At 39.8% G+C, this 20,158-nt stretch overlaps 1 protein-coding gene across 1 annotated transcript in view; it reads left to right on the forward strand.

Annotated features, from left to right (window-relative positions):
- Positions 1-20,158, forward strand: part of Fbn1 (fibrillin 1) — a 228,871-nt gene that overhangs the window by 198,544 nt on the left and 10,169 nt on the right. Inside the window, exons 49-62 of the mRNA XM_048793250.1 lie at positions 298-423; positions 4,140-4,289; positions 4,645-4,710; positions 4,951-5,067; positions 6,890-7,009; positions 8,508-8,630; positions 10,060-10,191; positions 10,313-10,438; positions 10,999-11,205; positions 12,862-12,987; positions 13,934-14,056; positions 18,321-18,437; positions 18,837-18,965; positions 19,924-20,043. Of these exons, the coding sequence (XP_048649207.1) occupies positions 298-423; positions 4,140-4,289; positions 4,645-4,710; positions 4,951-5,067; positions 6,890-7,009; positions 8,508-8,630; positions 10,060-10,191; positions 10,313-10,438; positions 10,999-11,205; positions 12,862-12,987; positions 13,934-14,056; positions 18,321-18,437; positions 18,837-18,965; positions 19,924-20,043 (1,782 nt within the window). The remainder of the gene's footprint in view (positions 1-297; positions 424-4,139; positions 4,290-4,644; positions 4,711-4,950; positions 5,068-6,889; positions 7,010-8,507; positions 8,631-10,059; positions 10,192-10,312; positions 10,439-10,998; positions 11,206-12,861; positions 12,988-13,933; positions 14,057-18,320; positions 18,438-18,836; positions 18,966-19,923; positions 20,044-20,158) is intronic.

Here is a 20,158-nt window from a genome sequence, read left to right on the forward strand (position 1 = left end):
CCGCTTTCTTAGCCCAGGGCAGTATTGTTCCAGTTTTTCAATTAGCTAAGCAACCAGTGAGAGATTTGTCATTGCACCTCTTAGAAGACCTTCGCAGGTAACCATTTTTACATCAAGATCGATCAAAACTAATTTTTAAAACGTCACCACAACTTAGAAGTTCAGCTCACAGTGTAAAGCTTTCATTATTGGAAATTTTGAAGTTCCATTGCACTTTGTTCTTGTACGTTTTGCATTTGGTACCTGATGGTGTCTCCATTTTACTTTGACTTTGTTTGACACGTGTAATTCTTTTAGATATTGATGAGTGTGTGGAGGAGCCAGAAATCTGTGCCTTGGGCACATGCAGTAACACTGAAGGCAGCTTCAAATGTCTGTGTCCAGAAGGGTTCTCCTTGTCCTCTACTGGAAGACGATGCCAAGGTAAATGCATTTGAAGGCTTCAGAGGTTTGTTATCCTGTGTTTATTTGTTGTGGTCTTCCATTTTTAACATGGCAAAGCTCTGATTCTTTGTGAATGGGAAGATGGAGAGTTTTCATTCACCAAGGTCTAATGATAACCATATATTAGAAGGTTAATTTTTAAGGTTTTTAAGATTAAAAACTCATCCATCAAGTATGATTGCTTAAACTGTCTCAGTACTTAAACCCCTTCTCCCCCTAAGAACACGGATGATGATAAACCTATCAGTGGAGTATCACCAGGAGCCACTGAAATACTAAAGCCTAGGTGACACTCAGCCACACTTGCCCTGCATAACTGTGGATGCAAACCTAGACCTTCAGACAGAAAAATATGCAGATTCACCCATGTGCCCTCAGGATCAGGCGTCCATCCCCTACATCCCAAATTCTCTAAAAGAGCAGAAAAATATATATGAAGGGCCCAGGATTCTTGCTGAGTCACAGTCCATTTTCAAGAATACTGTGTGTCAACTATTTCAGTAAAGATTTTCAAGGTTCACCAGGTTGACTTTCAAATTAAAAAACAAATCAAAAAGAGCCTGAACTTAAACATGACATAATATATACTTAAGTCTCAGAAAACACCTTAGCTGTTTCTAAACAATGGGATTTTTAGATGGCTATCCACATATACAAATTAAGTCTCATGAATTCCAGGGGACCCAGAAATACACATTTTTGTTGTTGTCTTGTTGGTTTTTGTTGTTGTTGTTGTTTTTCCCTACCAATGGTTTTTGGTGTGGAGTTAGAGTTTTCTGTTGTTGTTTAGTGTATGTGGCCGTGGGTATTTTTGTTCTTACTTCCATATTACCACATAAGAGTTGCTGGGTATCGTTTAAGATTCCAAAAATTGAGTTTGGGGGCCCAGCGTACCATGTTTTAGCCTGGAGCAAGTCCTTTAATGTTTTGGGAGCTCAGTTTCCTCATTTCAAACAATAGTAATACCTGCCCAACTGATCTTATTGAATATGTGACAAAGCTTTGTTAGTTTCTGAGTCCTCTGTAGACCCTTGTTACTATTATTCTGTCTGATTAGCTGTTTACCTTTCAGTTGGTCATTCAGAAATCCAGAGTTGAGAGTCCTTTGGTTAGTTTGGTCTTGTAGGTCCCTATCAGAGGTCCACATGGATTTCAGGGTGGTGAGTAGGGTGGAGCTTGATTCAAGCAGATATTCTGTATGGATGGCACAGACAGCCCAGATAAAGTCTAGCTCCGGCTCCCTTGTTTGTGTGTGCCTTTGGCTCAGCCCGGGCTTGGAAAGAAAGCAGTGAGAAACCAGGTGTGAATCTGCCGATGTGGCAGCCCAGAGGAAACGCTGAGGCTATTAATTCAATTTGCACTGGCCTGTCACAGAGCAAGCTGACATTACAGGGAGAATCAGCCCAGCTGTGAGCAGCCCTGCCACATGCTCAGCTCCAGGAGGCAGGGCCAGAGTGGAGGAATGCAAGCAGGGAAAGTGACTTTCGTAGTTCTGAAGAAATTTCAGAGGTCAGTGAGGGCTCTTTGCGGATGGACCGGTAAACAGGCGGCCTAGCAAGCCCTGAAGTACCTACCTGTGCCAGCAAGGCTCTCCTTCCCAATGCAAGCACCTTTGATTAACAAACCCAGTCTAGAGAACCACCACCAGCAAAAGAAAATCTCCCACAGAGCGCAGATTTTGCTGGAGCCCGGAAATTAAGGCCTGGGTTTTTCTTGTAAGATGACAAATTAGGAGCCAGGGAGAAAATTCCACAGAACCATGGATTATATTTTTGAAGTAGCAAATGCCATGGCACTCAGGTGGACAGATACTGTTCCTGGAGACCACAGGTGTAAATGAGCCACTCCCACTTGCAAAGTTTAATGAAGGGAATTTGTCACTTACACTGACTTGAAACTTCATGCATTTAAATCTATCTAAATCCAAGATTTGGGCCTAGGGTGGTACAGTGAAATGGGGTGGGGAAGATAGGGCAGGGGTCTGGAATAAGGTCAGCCATTGAAGGAAAAGAGAGGGAATTTTAACACCTCAGCAGTAGAACATGAATAGATCTAGGCTTAATAGAAATACAACAAAGTAGAAGACAAAGGGGAGAGTTAAGTTTTATAAAATTGTTGACAGTCCTGGGCATAAATAATAAAGCAACTCTAATGACAACAACAACAAAAACTTGAATAAAGGAAACCAAAAAGTGTCCTCCAAGAAATAAAAGTTTGTTAAATCTTCAAGTTTCTCAGCAAAGTTAACATGGGTGGCAGATATGCTGAAGAACAAGGACTGAATTTTATCACTCTTGATCTTCAAAAGGGTAGTTCACTGAAGGGGGCCTGTTAGAAACTGACCTCAGCAGGTGGGAAGTGGAGTGGAAACTGCAGAGACGATTTCTCTGGAATAGTGGGTAGCCAGGAAGAGGTGAACAAGTTCACTGGGGAGGCCAACTGAATTTGACTAACAAAGTTTGAAAGATAGATAGATCCATAGATAATTTTTAAATTTAACTCATGAAGATTTTTCTTCCACGATCTGTAGCAACTGTGTTTTTAGCTTTTGTAATTAAGGCTGGTGAACTTGCCTTAACATAATTGCACAGGTGGTTCTCACACACAGTAGGCTTCCTGGGATTGGAAAACAATCATGGGAGAGAATGAAGAAGGCAGAGATAGTCAGCATTTAAGAAAATGGATATGAAAGCATTTCCCTAATGCCTGCAGATTGCAGCCTTTGTGTAATGAGAGGAGTTGTGCAAGGCCTTGGAAGTCGAGCTTGAACGAAAACACATTCCAGACCACTGGATGAGCTCACTTCTTAGAATCACCCAATTTGTTCTGTAAGAATGGAAAAGTCAGTTTCCAAAATTATGTCAAGCAAAATGTTGGAGAATTTTTTAAGAAAGAGATCCCATCTTCCTTGGAGTCACCAAGCAATAATCAATATTAAAGAAATATGTATGTTCTTTGAAAGAAAGATTCTTCTACTCCCACCCACCTATAGCTCTGCCCTCCTTTTTCCTTCCTTCCCCCTCTGTTGAGCTAAACAAACATCTGTTGAAAATTTAACTGATGTGGCCATGTGTGCATGTGTTTGTAGAATCTGCAGAAAGCCCCACTTGCAGCTTGTCCCCAACAGCTACTTCAGTGACTGACCTTTATGTTGTTTTCGACAATCCACAAAATTGCCATTTCTTTACTTGCTCTACACCTGTGAACTGGGGTTTTTGTTTTGGTTCCACAGCTTAGGAGGTTCAGAATCGACAACTAAAGTGTGCTATCACCTACATATTAGGACCATAAGTCTTTCTTACCCTATGTGCTTGCCAAGTGTTATATGAAAACCCGTGGAAGCATAGCTATCATGAGGGGATCTTCTGAATGATTCCATCTGTGAACATTCCAATCCTGAAGTCACTAATGGATATCAGTTTTGAAAACTGACATTGTTGGATTTTATTATCCACATCAGATTATTTTGACATACTGGCTGAAACAAGAAATAATAAGATTAAAACTGCATTGGTTTGTTCATCAGATGTTACCCAGGACTTTAACCATCTCGGCTAAGGCACTTAGTCACTTATGGAGTATTGCTATAGTAATGAGAGAACATATTTGACTTGGTAGGTTGTTTCCTATTGACTATTATACAACAAAGTTTCAGTAGAAAAGTAACTGAAGGATATCATGAATTTATGCTACAGATTTGCGAATGAGCTACTGTTATGCGAAGTTTGAAGGAGGAAAGTGTTCATCCCCCAAATCCAGAAATCACTCCAAACAGGAATGCTGCTGTGCCTTGAAGGGAGAAGGCTGGGGAGATCCCTGTGAGCTATGTCCCACGGAGCCTGATGGTACGTCTGACGTCTCTATTTCTCTGCACCATTCCATGTACAAAAGGGCCGTGAAATAATTAAGATTATAGGCTCACAGAATAAGACAATTTAATTTGAGGTATAATTAGAATGTTCATTAAAATTCATTTTCTCACAGGGGCTAGGTATCTTCTTGGTTATGAATCAGAGATGCCTAAGGAGTAGGCACCATACCTTTGGGAGTCTTGTTAACTTCCCTGGGTTTCTGGGTCTATCTTATTTGTTACTTCTCAGTATGTGCAGCATGCGGCCATTTTACTACTACAAAATGCTTGGGGGAAAGCCTGTGACTAATTGCCACTAGTCTGTTAATGAGCTTGTGTCTCCGATGCAGAGGCTTTCCGCCAGATCTGTCCCTATGGAAGTGGGATCATTGTGGGACCTGATGATTCAGCAGTTGGTGAGTAGCTTGTGGTAGATTCTCAACATTTCTGTATTCTCAGCTAGCCTCTTCTTTGCCTTTCTCTAGTCCTTATTTTTCCACATCTGTCTTGAAAAGTTAAGCTCCACATTTTTGTTATTTCATTCAGATACCAATTATATTTGACACAAATATGTATTGGTTAAACTGCAATGATCATAACTTATTTTTTGTTAAGAAAAAATACCTTTTTATTCACCATTTTTTCCTTCCCTTAAGATATGGATGAGTGCAAAGAACCTGATGTCTGTAAACATGGGCAATGTATCAACACAGACGGCTCCTATCGCTGCGAGTGTCCCTTTGGTTATATTCTAGAAGGGAATGAATGTGTGGGTGAGTAATCAGTCAGTTTCTTCCATTAGGATGTTGCAGATTAAAAATTAAGCTACACAGCATTCATACTGGGAAGTATAACTACCAACATGGCACTTTAGGTCCGTCTTTCCATTCATGTTTCCTTCACTTAGAACACATAGCTAAGTCTCCGTCATTTGCCCCCCACAATGCTAAGCTCTGGGGCTGCTGAAGTGAACCGAGCAGAGAAGGTCCTTCCTGACACAGACCTCACCATCTCATAAGGAAGACAGACACAGGACATGTCTTAAGAGAGAGAGGATAGGATGACACCATAATGAAAGTCTTCATGAAATTCAAAATATATATATATATATATATATATATATATATATATATAGTCAATAATCTCATTCTGTTAACATGTAAAATACAAAATCTATCTGGATTTTATACATTGAGTAATATGAAAGGCCCAGTTTAAATTCCTCTTGCTTTAACCTTCTTATTAAAATTACAAAGAATAGCTTCTGTGGCGGACCTCTGACTCTTAATCCAGACTAACTACAAGTTAAATCCAAGTGTTGTTTTTATTTATCTAAGAATTCCAAAGCAATTCGGTGTAACCTGACTTAACAGTGGCAAAAGTGCTGAGAGTTTGTGTAAATTAAAAAGTGCTCCTTCACACAAGGAAACAGGTTTGAGGATTTCAGCCCCAGCTAAGGCAAGAGAATTCAGGCAAGTTCTTAAGCCTTTCTAGGCCTCGGAATGTAGTATTATGCAGATGAACTAATTTATTTCTAATTACCTTTGCACTCTAAAATGCAATGATATTGTCATTTTTATCAACTTGAAGGAGAAATAATACTCTTGACTGTGAAATGTGAATTAGTGGCAGAACAAAAGCCCATTTGTCAACACTTTCCTTTGGGAGTCTTCAGTTAGTACTCAAGTTCATGCACATAATGAAACCCGTTGCCTTGGATCTCTCTCCGATGTCCTCCTCTTGCCTTCGCTCTCTGACTTGAGGACCCCAACATAAGATGTAACCCTATGATAGTCCACCACTTTTCTGAATGTTGGATTGCTAAAATAACAATGTTATTTCTATAAAATCTTTCCTTTCCCAAGGGAAGATACTCTCCCCAAGGGATACGTCAGCATCAAGGACAGAATGCTCCAGGTGGATGGGTTAGGGGGCATATATATTTTTTATGTCTCCTTGCTAAGATGTCTTCTCTCTCTACAGTTGTTTAGAGAGGTCATACCCTAAATATATTTTTTTCTAGCCTTTCTTCTGCCTAATGTAAACCATCTGGTTTTAACGGAATCAACAAAATCTGCTTGAATCTTGATTTTATCCAGTGTATTAATTCTGCTTAACCTCTGGTCTCTTATTTTGCGTAAGTTTAGTCTTCTATTTTATATCTGGCAAGAATCCACCATGTTTAAAGCTTCTTGTAGAGTGATGTAATGTAGGGCTGAACTGGAGATGTATTTCTATCTTTAAACAAGCAGAAACTTCTGACTGCTTATAGAAGCCTTGTGTTAACCATTAGGGCATCCACCTCCAGGAGAAGAAAGCACTTCTTTATAATGTGGGAGACTGGAGACATGCAGAAAGGCAGTATAAGGACCAGAAGTTTAGGTATGCTCACTGTCAGTGCCACAGAGCAAGTCAAATTTCACCTACAAACCTGTGATCATAAGATATGCAAATTCCTTCCCTGTAAGAATAGAATAAGAATGAGATAAGATATTATAGACCAGAGTGCTCTGATAGAATGAAAAGGAATATCTGAATCCAAGCTTATTTCATCTCAATGCATCATGTTTTATACATACTCTTGGTCACTTGCAGATACCGATGAATGTTCTGTGGGCAATCCCTGTGGAAATGGAACCTGCAAGAATGTGATTGGAGGATTTGAGTGTACCTGTGAGGAAGGATTTGAGCCTGGTCCAATGATGACATGTGAAGGTAAGTCTCTTAAACACAGTAGGTGGGTAGGTGTATTGATACTAGGAACAATTTGGTTGATGAAGTTCTTTAATATTAAGTACCAGGCAAAATGTGTAGAATAAAAATCATGTGGACCTGATGGACCATTCCATCATTTCTTCTCTATGTGGCCTTCTCTCTGAAGAGCATCAAAGAAAGATGTAGGTGAGCCAAGGCATAAGTTACACTGTATATCACACAGAGTTCTGGTTGGTGTGTCCCCACTACTTCTATTTGGATACAGCTCCTGTCTTATATACCATCTTCTGTCTTAGTTTCTATTTCCTCTTCTTTTTCTTTGTCTCCTTTGATCACTTTCTTTTTCTTGTCTCCTTTTCTCTTCTTTTCTATTTGTAGAAACATCTGCACACCGAGATAACCACAACATCCTATAGCTATCTGGAGGCAGTCACAGCATGAGGTTGCCAAAGCCTCTCATCTCAAACTGTTCATCAGTGAGCCTGGTAGAATGTATAGAAAGAAGAAAAGGGCAGGCAGGTCTGGAAGAGTGGTGTTCTCCAAGGGTGGTGTCTGGACCATTTACCTCAGCCCCACCTGGGAACTTGCTAGAAACACAAAATGTCAGCCTCTGATCTCTACTGGATAAGAAACTGTTAGAGTGGGGTCTGGAGATCTTCCAGGTGATCTAATACCCTCTCAAGTTGAATTCACTAGCCTTCGAAAAAAATGAAGTAGGGTGTGGGGAGGTAGCTGGCCAAGTTGGTGTTAAAGGGAGCTCTTCATCACAGATATAGACCATCAATACCCATTTTCAGAGTTGTTGGTGAGTCTTTAAAGGTTTTGACTAAAACCTGATCAGGGCTATCAATATATTCTCAGTCAGTTAGATTGGTCTTGGACAGCAACAGGATCAGCAAGGTGGTCTGCTTAACCCTCCTTTTCAAAAACATATTCTAATGGTTCTAAACCCTGAAATCACTTTTGTCTATTAATGATGAAGTCATTCTTATCTATTTAAGGCTGTAACCAAGACCTCTCTGTGATCTAGGTCTCTAAGAATACAGTGATCCAGAATGCTTTTTTTCTTGAGCAGAAGAATCACTGTTATCTCAAACAGGAACCTTTTGGTATGAGAGGCAGTTAACAATATTAGAGGGATCAGCTGCTGCTCCGACACAATGGTTTTGACTAAATGGGGCAAAACAGATCCCAATTCCATATAACTGTAGGAGGTAGTAGGTGGTTAGCCTGAGTTTTCTAAGCCATAAATTCAGAAAAGTCCCCTGGATGAGGATGACTTATGATTTCTCATCCACCTAAATAACCATTAGTAATTACACCAGGACAACAAACAAAACTGTATGTTTGATCACCCTACTTATACCAAATATAATAATCAATTCATTTGATAATTTCCTGGAAATCATCCAGGCTTATGACAATTTTGACTTTTGATTAGAGTAGGTTTCTTCTTCTGTTGCTGTTGATGTCCATTATCCATTATTTTCTCCTGCAGATATAAATGAATGTGCCCAGAATCCTCTGCTCTGTGCCTTCCGATGTGTGAACACTTATGGGTCCTATGAATGCAAATGTCCCGCTGGATATGTTTTGAGAGAAGACAAGAGGATGTGCAAAGGTGAGATATCCACGTTCAAGCTCAGCTAAGCCAGGAAGCTCTAATGCTATCTATGATGAGAGATGGCCCTCCAAAGCTTTCCTTGGTAGAGGAGGGCTGGGAATTTGTAAACATACAGGCCATGGATAATTTAGGGGTTGTCCCTGCCACCTTTTCCCTAAGCTCTAGCACTGCAGTTCCTTTGTCAGTTCACTGTGCAGATCCTGCCTGAAATTGCCTGTCATTCCACCAGATGTGAAGATATAAAGAAAAAATATTTTCCCACGTCCATGGGAAAAATTTTTTTCACATCAATATGAAGCAATATGAGATAAGATATAAATAAGTAAGCATAATACAGTGTGATAAGTGCTATGGGGGTCATATAGACACAATGATCCAAGGCTATGAAGGAAGGAGTATATGAGAAAACAAAGAGAAGATATCCCCCCTCACCAATGGATATTGTGTTCCAAAAATGGGCTAGCACATGGATCTACCCTACTTAAACCACATCCATTAAAAATACTACACATGCAGTTTCCAAAGCTCTGACTATTCTGCATTATGCAAACCTGGATAATCCTGCACCTGGCCCTTGAAGAGCTCCAGTGTGTTCCTCCCAAGGTCTTAAATGAGCAGACACCTGTTCTCTCAGGTGGCTTCAATCCAATTATGCTGGAGAATGGGGAGATTTCCTAAGTGGGAGCTCCTGATCACATGCAGGATAAAGTCCAAATTCCTTAGCTCAGAACACATTCAAGGGAAGAATAACAAAAGAAGGAAATGCAACACAATGGAAAGTAAAGAGCAAAGAAGACCAGCCAACCCCAGAAAAAAAGGAAATGAAAGAGAGAAAAACCAGTGGAAAATAAGATATTGTGGATGCTTGTCTTTTCATCCACATATAACAAACAAAGCTTTTATTATCCCAAATATTATATCATATTAATGAATCTGACAATATTAAAATAAGACTGAATTATAGCATATCATGTTATAACTATTGTATAATGGAAGTTTGGGTTTATTATATCATAATCCATTATGCTTATATAATAACATATTATCATATGTTGTGACTATAATGCTGTTATATTATCATTATGTTATAAAATAGTATAATATAATAACAAGACCTTTAGTCAAAAAGAATCAAAATGCTTCAACAAAGAAATATAAACAAGGAAGGGACTAGAGGAAAGGCATGATTAGAATCATGCTTCTGAAGGGGTTATCTGTTGGTTAGGGAGCAATTACTTCAAGTTCAAAGGTGGTTAGAAGACTCCTTCCCATTATTAAGAGGTCAGCGTTCAAGAAATAATGAAGGAAATAAGGCCAATGCTGAAATAACATAGATGAAAATTGCTTACTTACTACTGTTCAGTTTAAAAGGCAGGCATTTTTATGCAACTTCTTTTATGAACTTATGATTATGCATTCTTTACAGATGAGGATGAATGTGAAGAGGGAAAACATGAATGTACTGAAAAGCAAATGGAATGCAAGAACCTCATTGGCACATATATGTGCATCTGTGGACCTGGGTACCAGCGGAGACCTGATGGAGAAGGCTGTGTCGGTAAGAGGATCTCTGTGCAAGGAGCTTAGGGGAGACAGAAATGAGGAAGAAGAGGAATCCATCTTTCTATAAAACAGTCAGCTGACTCTTTTTGTTTTGGGCCCTTGACGAAACCAAACAGATGAGAACGAGTGTCAGACCAAGCCAGGGATCTGTGAGAACGGGCGCTGCCTCAACACCCTGGGGAGCTACACCTGCGAGTGCAATGATGGATTCACCCCCAGCCCCACCCAAGATGAGTGCCTGGGTGAGTACCTCCACCCCACACTGGGATGCTTGAGACCCGGGTCTCTGCTTGGAAAATAAGAGAAAATGTCAAAATTGAGGAAGGGTTAAAATGTTCATATTTTGGAGATGACTTAGTGACTGTGATTGTCCCCTGGGCTAAGCACCACCCTGCAGCTAAATTCTTCCTTTACTAATTGTATCACTGAATCACTTGCTTGGAATTTCTTTGTTGGCTGCCTTTGTTGAGCCCTTGGTGACCAGCCTCCATTTCCAAGTTTCTCTGCCCCTCTTGCAATAGCATGACTATTATGGCTATTTCTCCATCTTTTGGGGAGCACATAGAGTTATAAGCTTGTCTAGGCCGATGTCTTTCTGCCAATTTACTGAATTTCTTGTCTTGTTTCCTTCAGACGTCATCCTTTCTCTCTCACTGCTGTCTCCAGCTTTCCCTTCTCGCCCCTTCTTGCCCAGGGTAAAGTGTTACATTCTTTTTGGTTTTTATATCTGACCAAATTCTTAAAACCCGAGTATGCTCATAAAATTCTCTAAATCCTCTTTGCTACATAATGTACCTTCCAGACAACCGGGAAGGGTACTGCTTCACAGAGGTGCTGCAAAACATGTGTCAGATCGGCTCGAGCAACAGGAACCCCGTTACCAAGTCTGAGTGCTGCTGTGACGGAGGGAGAGGTTGGGGTCCCCACTGTGAGATCTGCCCTTTCCAGGGCACCGTGGCTTTCAAGAAACTCTGTCCCCATGGCCGAGGATTCATGACCAATGGAGCAGGTACTTGATTTATCATGCAAAAGTACTTTCAAGGAAACTATTTCTCTGTGAAATACAGATGAGAATGTGTAATCTATGATATGGGGCCTAGGTTGAGTTGCTTATTTGAGATTAACAAGAACTCTTCATTATAGTGTTTTAGACATTCAAGTTCATTTGCCAAAGTGTCAGTGGTCCACTAGATGAAGTTGTGTGTGCTTGGACCCCTGCCTCTGCATAGCAAGAATCTTCAACTATTTAAATAGAAGTTTTCTGTAAATCAGTTGTAGGTTACTCAGGTAATTTTTTAGATAAATCTTTTGACATATGGGATTGTTAAATCCAGTCCACCAATAAATATGTATTTTGACTCATAAAATTATCTAAAACATATAGCATCAAAATTATAAATAATGACATTATGCCAGCAGTTAGACACAATTGCATCTTTAAGCACAAGCTGCTTCAACCAGGAGGAGGTAAGGAGGCTGTTCAGTGTCTCAGGCCTGTTACTGTATATTTCCATGTTTAGCAATGGTTCTTAGTTCATAAAAGGACTGAGAAAATGAGAGTTGGGTTTTGTTTTTTTTTTTGTCATTGTTATTGCTGTTTTTTACTGGGTTTGTTTTGTTTTACTGAGCTCCTTGGGAGGAGGAAATTGTAGGTTTTCAAGAAAGAAAAGAGTTTTAAAAGGTTTTGTTTTTCTGTTAGAAAGATGTGGCAGAAAGCTGACTAGTGAAACTGGGTGTGGTAAAAGACAGAAGTGGACAGATAGGATGGAGTGCCCAAAAGCAATTTATGCTTCTTTGGAGGATGTCAAAATGAGGTGGTGGAAAAGACTCATTTCCTGAGACCAAAGAGAGTGTGCTAAATGACACTTCAGAGTAAACTTGGAAAGGTCAGGCACACCCAGCCATTGATATAGAATGGTTATTTGGCCATCAGGGACTGATAACTCGTGTGCAAACTACTTGTCTTGGCACCCTACCACACAGGAAGGAGAAAGATGGGTCAAAAGGTGAAGAACAGTGGCTTTAATGCTCAGCAATGCACACTGACCGTGTCAACGGGTGGAGCCCTGAATAAGAGTCTCTCCTCCACCCCAGAGCCCTGGTTCATCTCCTTCCTCACCAAAGGAAGCAAGTTTATCTCATTTCCCCAATATTACATAATTAGATATTCTTCAGAATTAACTTCAAACACAACAGGGAGAATGTAAAAGAATTTTCTTTTTTATTCTGAACATGCAGTATTAGAGGGGGAATGGAGTTTCCCTATCAAAAGGGCCCACTGCTGTGATTTGATTATGACGTGTCAGCAGTGGGCAAGCTTGATGGCACAGGACAGCAAAAAACCCATGTGTCTAAGTGGGGCGTTGTTTGAGGGGTCCAGAAGAGAAAAACAATATAAATTTAGAAGAGCAATTATTTTTAAAAGTTTTCCTCTAGCCTGATTAGTTTGTCACAATGGTCTCATGAAGATATTAGTCTGCATTTCAATATAACCACTATTGCATATGTAATTTATGCTGTCATCCCTTTGGTTTAATTTGGTAGGACAATAATATAAATTCAACACAATCTGTTAGAATTTATACTGAAGTGACCCCTATATAGTCATGCTGGCTATTTAATAATAATATCTTTATTATTTAAATTTATATTTATTAACTTACAGATATTGATGAATGCAAGGTTATTCATGATGTTTGCCGAAATGGAGAATGTGTCAATGACAGAGGATCATATCACTGTATCTGTAAAACTGGCTATACTCCAGATATAACTGGGACTTCCTGTGTCGGTGAGTGCTCTAAACAAAATCCAAAGAACTCAAATCATTCAAATCCATTGTTCACATACAAAGAAGGAAAGAAAACTTTATGGACTTTTTACAATTCAAGAAGAAAATTCACAAATACAGAGTCCTTTCAGAAAATAAAGATGCTACTCAAATATTTCCATGGAAACAAAAGGTTTTATGAACAACCATATATCGCCCACATCCTGCGCAGGCAGGGTCACTCCATGTGAATTGGGCTGGCAACAAAAAGACCACACAAACACAGAAATACCTTTTTCAGGGGTCAAAGATGGCTCTGAGACCTGATCTCCCACACTGGAGGGCAAGGGGATCAGGGAAGGCAAGAGGCAAGAGAGTGAGTGCACCCCAAACCCTTGTTTTTATTTAGGGGAAAGACATTGGATAGAAAATTCCACCCAAATAAGGCAAGGGATTGTGTTACAGCAAACACAGGGGTGTAGCGCAGTCCCATTGGTTGATGCCCACTCCAAGAACTGCACTTCCTTGCCTATCGAAGGTGAGGCCCACCTGCCTCCCCTCGCACTGTGTGCAGTGCAGTTCCACAAGCCCATTACTCAAGGCTAAGAGGGTGTGCTCAGCTCCTGTTCAGGGTGGCCCCCGACAACCATATTTCAACATTTCTAGGTGGCTTTAAGTTTCATGACATAAGAATTAGTATTAATCTTTAAAGTTGAGATAGAAGACCAGTATTGAATTATCCTCTATCACAAATTCTGGTGGTTTTTTCCTGAGTGGAAATTTTAGATTATGGCAAAAAAGGAAAATTCCCCAACTAAAAATCTTAACAAACTGTGTTATTTCATAGGAAAGGGTAGGACCGTGATCAAAGGTAACACGGAGTTTATTTCTTTATTAAACCCTGTAAATGTTGAACATTTAGACGTCTGTTTAGATGGGCAGTCACACTGTATCTCTTTAACCATAGATCTGAATGAGTGCAACCAGGCTCCCAAACCATGCAATTTTATCTGCAAAAACACAGAAGGGAGTTACCAGTGTTCCTGTCCGAAAGGCTACATTCTGCAAGAGGATGGAAGAAGCTGCAAAGGTAAAGTAGAATTTGCCCTTCCTGATCCCCTTGCCCATTCACCTGCCATATCATCCCATTCCTTGTGCCTAGGAGGAATCCATAGACAAGCCAAAAGACCTCTGCTCTATAAGCAAGAGGTTCTTCCCTGGGGGTAGTGCCTTTATAGGAAGAGAGGGAGGTTGCAGAGGAGTAGTGGCAGCATCCACCTCACTGGACACCCACAATCATCCCAGGGGCCATTCATATGCCACATTTTTTTATCCATTCATCTATTGAAGGGCATCTAGGTTGGCTCCACAGTTTAGCTATTGTGAATTGTGCTGCTATACACATTGATGTGGCTGTGTCCCTGTAGTATGCTGTTTTTAAGTCCTTTGTGTATAGACAAAGGACTTAAAAACAGCATACTACAGGCTGGGTCAAATGGTGGTTCCATTCCCAGTTTTCCAAGGAATCTCTATACTGCTTTCCATATTGGCTGCACCAATTTGCAGTCCCACCAGCAGTGGATGAGTAAACCTTTTTCTCCACACCCTTGCCAACACTTATTGTTGTTTGTCTTCATAATAGCTGCCATTATGACTGGAGTGAGATGAAATTGTAGTTTTGATTTGCATTTCTCTAATTGCTAGCGATGATGCACATTTTTTCATATATTTGTTAAATTCCCAGGGGCCATTCATGTGAGTCTCAGAGATGGCTATAACCTCTTTCTAAGACTCTCTGTTGAGGCCGATTCTTAATTGATTACCTCCTCTCTGCTTTCTATTTATTGCAGTTATGCTGTCTTAATTATTCAAAAATTGTATAGTCTCAATCTCCAGCAAAGTACAGCTTTAGAATAATCAGTGCCACGATCCCAGAAGACATTGTGCCTGATTAATTAAACACCATGTCCAGATTTTTTCTGCAAATGAAAACCATTCCTGCCTTCTAGGAGCTTACCTGAAGGATAAAAATTAAGAAACAGCACAACTCGGGGCAGGAATCCCTTCTCCACTAGAAGTTACCCTTTGCAAATTCTTTTTGTGTAAATTTATTCCTGTAAATATCTTCCTCAACAATAAGAACTCCATATTGAGTGAGTGGCATAAATGAGTTATTCTTAAGGATATATTTGGGAAATGAGGGGTTTGGAGAAAGAAACGTAGACCTGATGGTAGAACAAGAGTTATTGCATTTTCCCAGAGAAGTAAGGGAAGATAAAGGATGGGGTGGAGTTGGGGTTGAGAGCAGTGAGAAATGGGCCCTGGACCTCTTTCCTGTGTCTGAGTTAAGAGGCATGTGAGAGGATGAAATAAAGGGCAACTGCGTGAGACTGTCCTGTACAGCACAAATCCTATATAATCCTATAGTTTTAGGAAAGGAAGTTGAGAGACCTACTAAAAATTCTAACCATCTTAAATGAAAAGTTGCTCCTAGTTTTATTCTTCTCAAACATGGAACTCATTCTTTTATGGATCAGCGAGTCCCAGGCAATGTGAGGTTACAACTCAGAGCCAGAATTTTATCCATGTAAATGAAACAAATTCAAGGGAAAGAATACCTCTCATTGAGTGTGTTATCTGTAACAAAATAAATTTTCAACATTTTCATAACCTCAGTGGCACAAAATCCTCAAAAAGTTCCTAGCAATTAAGAGATTCACGAATGGACATTAAATGCATAGTGGTCATTATGTTCTTTCACAAAGGAAAAAAAGCATCAGTAAATCCCTCTTTATGGCTTTAGGAATGCAGAAAGCAATTATATGATTTTTACACATCCATTTACAAGATAAGTCCTTTCTCCCCTTTTCCTCCTAAATTCCAAATTTCTCCACATACTTAACATAGCTGACTAAAAATCAAAATAAGTGGTACAGACATATATCCCATTGAAATTGCAAAGAAAGAAGCTAGAAGGACTTGGGAGCATCTTCTCTGTAAAAGAAAGGGGGGGCTCCAGTTAAGAGGAAAGGAGGAGGGAAAAGATAGAGTGCTGCTGTTCTTAACTGTGTCACTTTTATGAAGTTGCATTGTTTTAAGAAATCATAGAGTTTCCTCTCTCACCTGGTGCAGGTGAGCATCAGTGAATGTGTGATGTTGCTTTAGCAAGGTTCCTAGGGCCCAAGAGAGGGGAAGCTGGTCCATGGGTTCTGAGAGACCTTAACATGGGTCAGCCTCTCTGACTCATGGAGCACAGCATGGGGAGGTTCTCTCAGGGCAGGTCCATTCCAGATGTCACACAAGCCAGGATGTAGGCACAGTGGAGCAGATGCAGTCACTAACAGACCTAGAACTGAGCTGCAGCTCCAACAGTCAGTCCTCTGAGAGGTGGGTGCTTGGTGGCTGAATTTGTGACAAAGCATGTCTGAATACACAGCTATTTAAAAATAATTACTAACTGGAGTGAGATGAAAGCTTAGTTTTGCTTTGCATTTCTCTAATTGCTAGCGATGATGAACATTTTTTTCATATATTTGTTGATTGATTGAATATCATCTTCTAAGAAGTGTCTGTTCATTCCTTGGCCCATTTATTGATTGGATTATTTGTTGGTTTGTTTTTTTTTTGTGCTTAGCTTTTTGAGTTCTTTATGTACCCTAGAGATTAGTGCTCTATCTGATGTGTGAGGGGTAAAGATTTGCTCCCAAGATGTAGACTCTCTATTCACCTCACAGATTGTTTCTTTTGCAAGAAGAAACTTTTTAGTTTGAGTCCATCCCATTTATTGATTCTTCATTTTAATTCTTGCACTCACTCCAGTCATAATGGCAGCAGTTATGAAGTCAAACAACAATAAGTGTTGGTGAGGATGTGGGGAAAAAGGTACACTCATCCACTGCTGGTGGGACTGCAAATTGGTGCAGCCAATATGGAAAGCAGTATAGAGATTCCTTGGAAAACTGGGAATGGAACCACCATTTGACCCAGCTATCCCTCTCCTCAGTCTATACCCAAAGGACTTAAAATCAGCATACTACAGAGACACAGCCACATTAATGTTTATAGCAGCACAATTCACAATAGCTAAACTATGGGAGCAACCTAGATGCCCTTCAGTGGATGAATGGATTAAAAAATGTGGCATATATACACAATGGAATATTATTCACAATAAAAGAGAATAAAATCATGGCATTTGTAGGTAAATGGATGGAGTTAGAGAAGATAATGCTAAGTGAAGTTAGCCAATCCCAAAAAACCATATGCTGAATGTTTACTCTGATAATAAGGAGGCTGACTCATAGTGGGGTAGGGAGGGGGAGCATGGGAGGAATAGACAAACTCTAGATAGGGCAGAGGGGGGGAGGAAAAGGGAGGGGGCAGGGGATTAGAAATGATGGTGGAATGTGATGATCATTATTATCCAAAGTACATGTATGAAGACACGAATTGGTGTGAACATACTGTATATACAAACAGATATGAAAAACTGTGTACAACCAGAGATATGAAAAATTGTGCTCTATATGTATAATAAGAATTGTAATGCATTCTGCTATTATGTATAAACAAAAAATAATTTTTAAAATTTACTAAAATTCAATTAAAAGCTAGATATTTTTAAATACTTTTGCAGTTAAAAATGAGCCTAGAAGTTGAGACTATGAGGAGAGAAGCCCAGTTATAATAGAGGAAGTTTATGAGATGAGAAATAATGTTGAATAAATATTGTAGTCAGCATTTTCTAAAGTGCTCTTAGCATATCAGATGAGGGTTTTGTTTTTGTTTTTGTTTTTCCCTTTCCCATATTTCCTTCTGGATTGCTCAATTTTGTTTTATCCAAAGGAGAATCCCTAACCAAAGAAGTCAGAAATTTTTGACTACTTCATTTGAGTAGATTAAAAACAGCAAACAGAAAAGGGCTAAACAAATTAATTTCCAGCCTCAACATTTCTTTTTATGTTTCAACTTAAATGCATCTTTTCAATGCTCTAGAAATTTTTCAGGATCAGTTTTTCCTTCGCTTTCTAGTTTGTTTAAAATGTTAGAATGTATTTGAAATTCCTTTGTTGAAAAATTCCTACGTTGCTAAAGGGAATTAGGTTATCCTTGGGTCACACAAAGAGCTATCTTATTTTTTATTAATTAATTAATTCATTTATTTATTTTGTCTAGATTGAAATCTTGTTTTATCTTTCAATGTCTTATCACCAAGGTTATTTCTAGCCATTTTCTGTGGCTGTGTTCTGGCCAGTGTCATGTAAGAATTACAAATCAAAACTTAGGGCTGCTACCTAGGGGCAGCTGTCTGTGTGGTCAGCCCAACTCCAATGCCATCTTGCATTTTCTTGTAGATCTTGATGAGTGTGCTACTAAGCAGCACAACTGCCAGTTCCTGTGTGTTAACACCATTGGTGGCTTCACTTGTAAATGTCCTCCTGGATTTACCCAGCACCACACTGCCTGCATTGGTAAGTGGAAAAGAAAAGAGCCCTGTGTGAATAATAGCTATTCACTTAAGGGATTATTTTCTATTTCCTCTGCTGTTGGAATAAGAAAACAAAAATATTGAAAAATGTGTTAGTGTGTGTGTGGACATATATAAGGGTTATTGGTCTTATTTGGCCTATTCTAAATCATTGTGTCCCTTTCCTTTTTTTAATATTTATTTTTTAGTTGTATTTGAACAAAATACATGTATTTTATTTATTTATTTTTATGTGGTGCTGAGGATCAAACCCAGGGCCTTGCATGTGCTAGGCAAGTGCTCTACCACTGAGCCACAACCCCAGCCCTGTTCTTTTCTTTTAAACAGAACAAAGAGCACTTTGGGGAATTTTAATCCTGTTTTCTCCCTCTGCTTCTCATAGATAACAATGAATGCACCTCCGACATCAACCTGTGTGGCTCTAAGGGCATTTGCCAGAACACTCCTGGAAGTTTCACCTGTGAATGCCAGCGGGGATTCTCCCTTGACCAGAGTGGTGCCAGCTGTGAAGGTGGGTGGAGTCCTCAGTTGCGTGTAGCTGGCGGACCCTTGTGGAGGGGGACTATGTGGCTATCACCACCTTCAATCGTCATCTTCTATGAGATGTCAGGGCTGAGCTCAGGGGAAGCACCCAACTGAAGCTGGCAACATTTTGCCTGGTTTGCATAGGTCCCGTACCTTAGAGATTGATGCATGGTTGTGTTTATAACATGCTTTTGTTATACTAGGGATTGAACCCAGGGGTACTCAACCACTGAAGCCACATCCTCAGCCATTTTTTTTTTGTATTTTATTTTGAGACAGAGTCTCAGTTGCTCAGTTAGGGCCTCACTAATTTACTGAGACTGGCTTTGAACTTGTGATCCCCCAGCCTTAGCCTCCTGAGCCACTGGGATTACCAGCGTGCATCATGGCGCCCAGCTATAATATACTCTTCCTAGGTATAACAAAACTTTTCTGCTAAGTTAATAATGTGATCTAATGGGAATAACTCAGTCAAGAAAAATAGCTAGATTCCTGGTTATTGTGTCCTGAGCCATAAAGGAATTCCCCCAATGTGCACTAAACATATAAGGAATAACTCTTCTACTAATAGGTAATTAAAAGTTTAAATGACATTTTTAGGATTTTATTTTTGCATTGACACCTTTTGACTTCTAATTCTAGTACAGGTAAGGAAACACAAATAATGTATAGAGCTGTCCCACAGAATGCTTTGAGCTTTGCACAAATTTCATCATGATCTTTATTTTGTAGACTTTATTGGGAATCCCTGAATGTTTTACTTCTTAGACTTATTAAAAGCTCTATAGTAGATATTTTGAAGTTTTGGGTGGTAGAATAATTTTTAGGAAACAGATTCTCACTAGAATTGCCATTCACCTCCACATGCACATACCTGTGGCTTCAGAGAGTGACTCCGAGATCGATGTTGATGTGGCTTAAAGTCAACTCTACTTCTTTTTCAGATGTGGATGAGTGTGAAGGCAACCACCGCTGCCAGCATGGCTGCCAGAACATCATTGGAGGCTATAGGTGCAGCTGTCCCCAGGGCTACCTTCAGCATTACCAGTGGAACCAGTGTGTCGGCAAGTAGCTTCTACTTTTACTTGTTTCAGTGTATCACTCTCAACTTCTATGAGGCAAACTTGGCTCTTTCTGAAAACCTTTGTTTGGTTATTGAAGCAACAAGTACTCATTTCA

The sequence above is a fragment of the Marmota marmota genome, unplaced genomic scaffold (assembly GCF_001458135.2).
Source record: "Marmota marmota marmota unplaced genomic scaffold, marMar, whole genome shotgun sequence".
Taxonomy (NCBI): domain Eukaryota; kingdom Metazoa; phylum Chordata; class Mammalia; order Rodentia; family Sciuridae; genus Marmota; species Marmota marmota.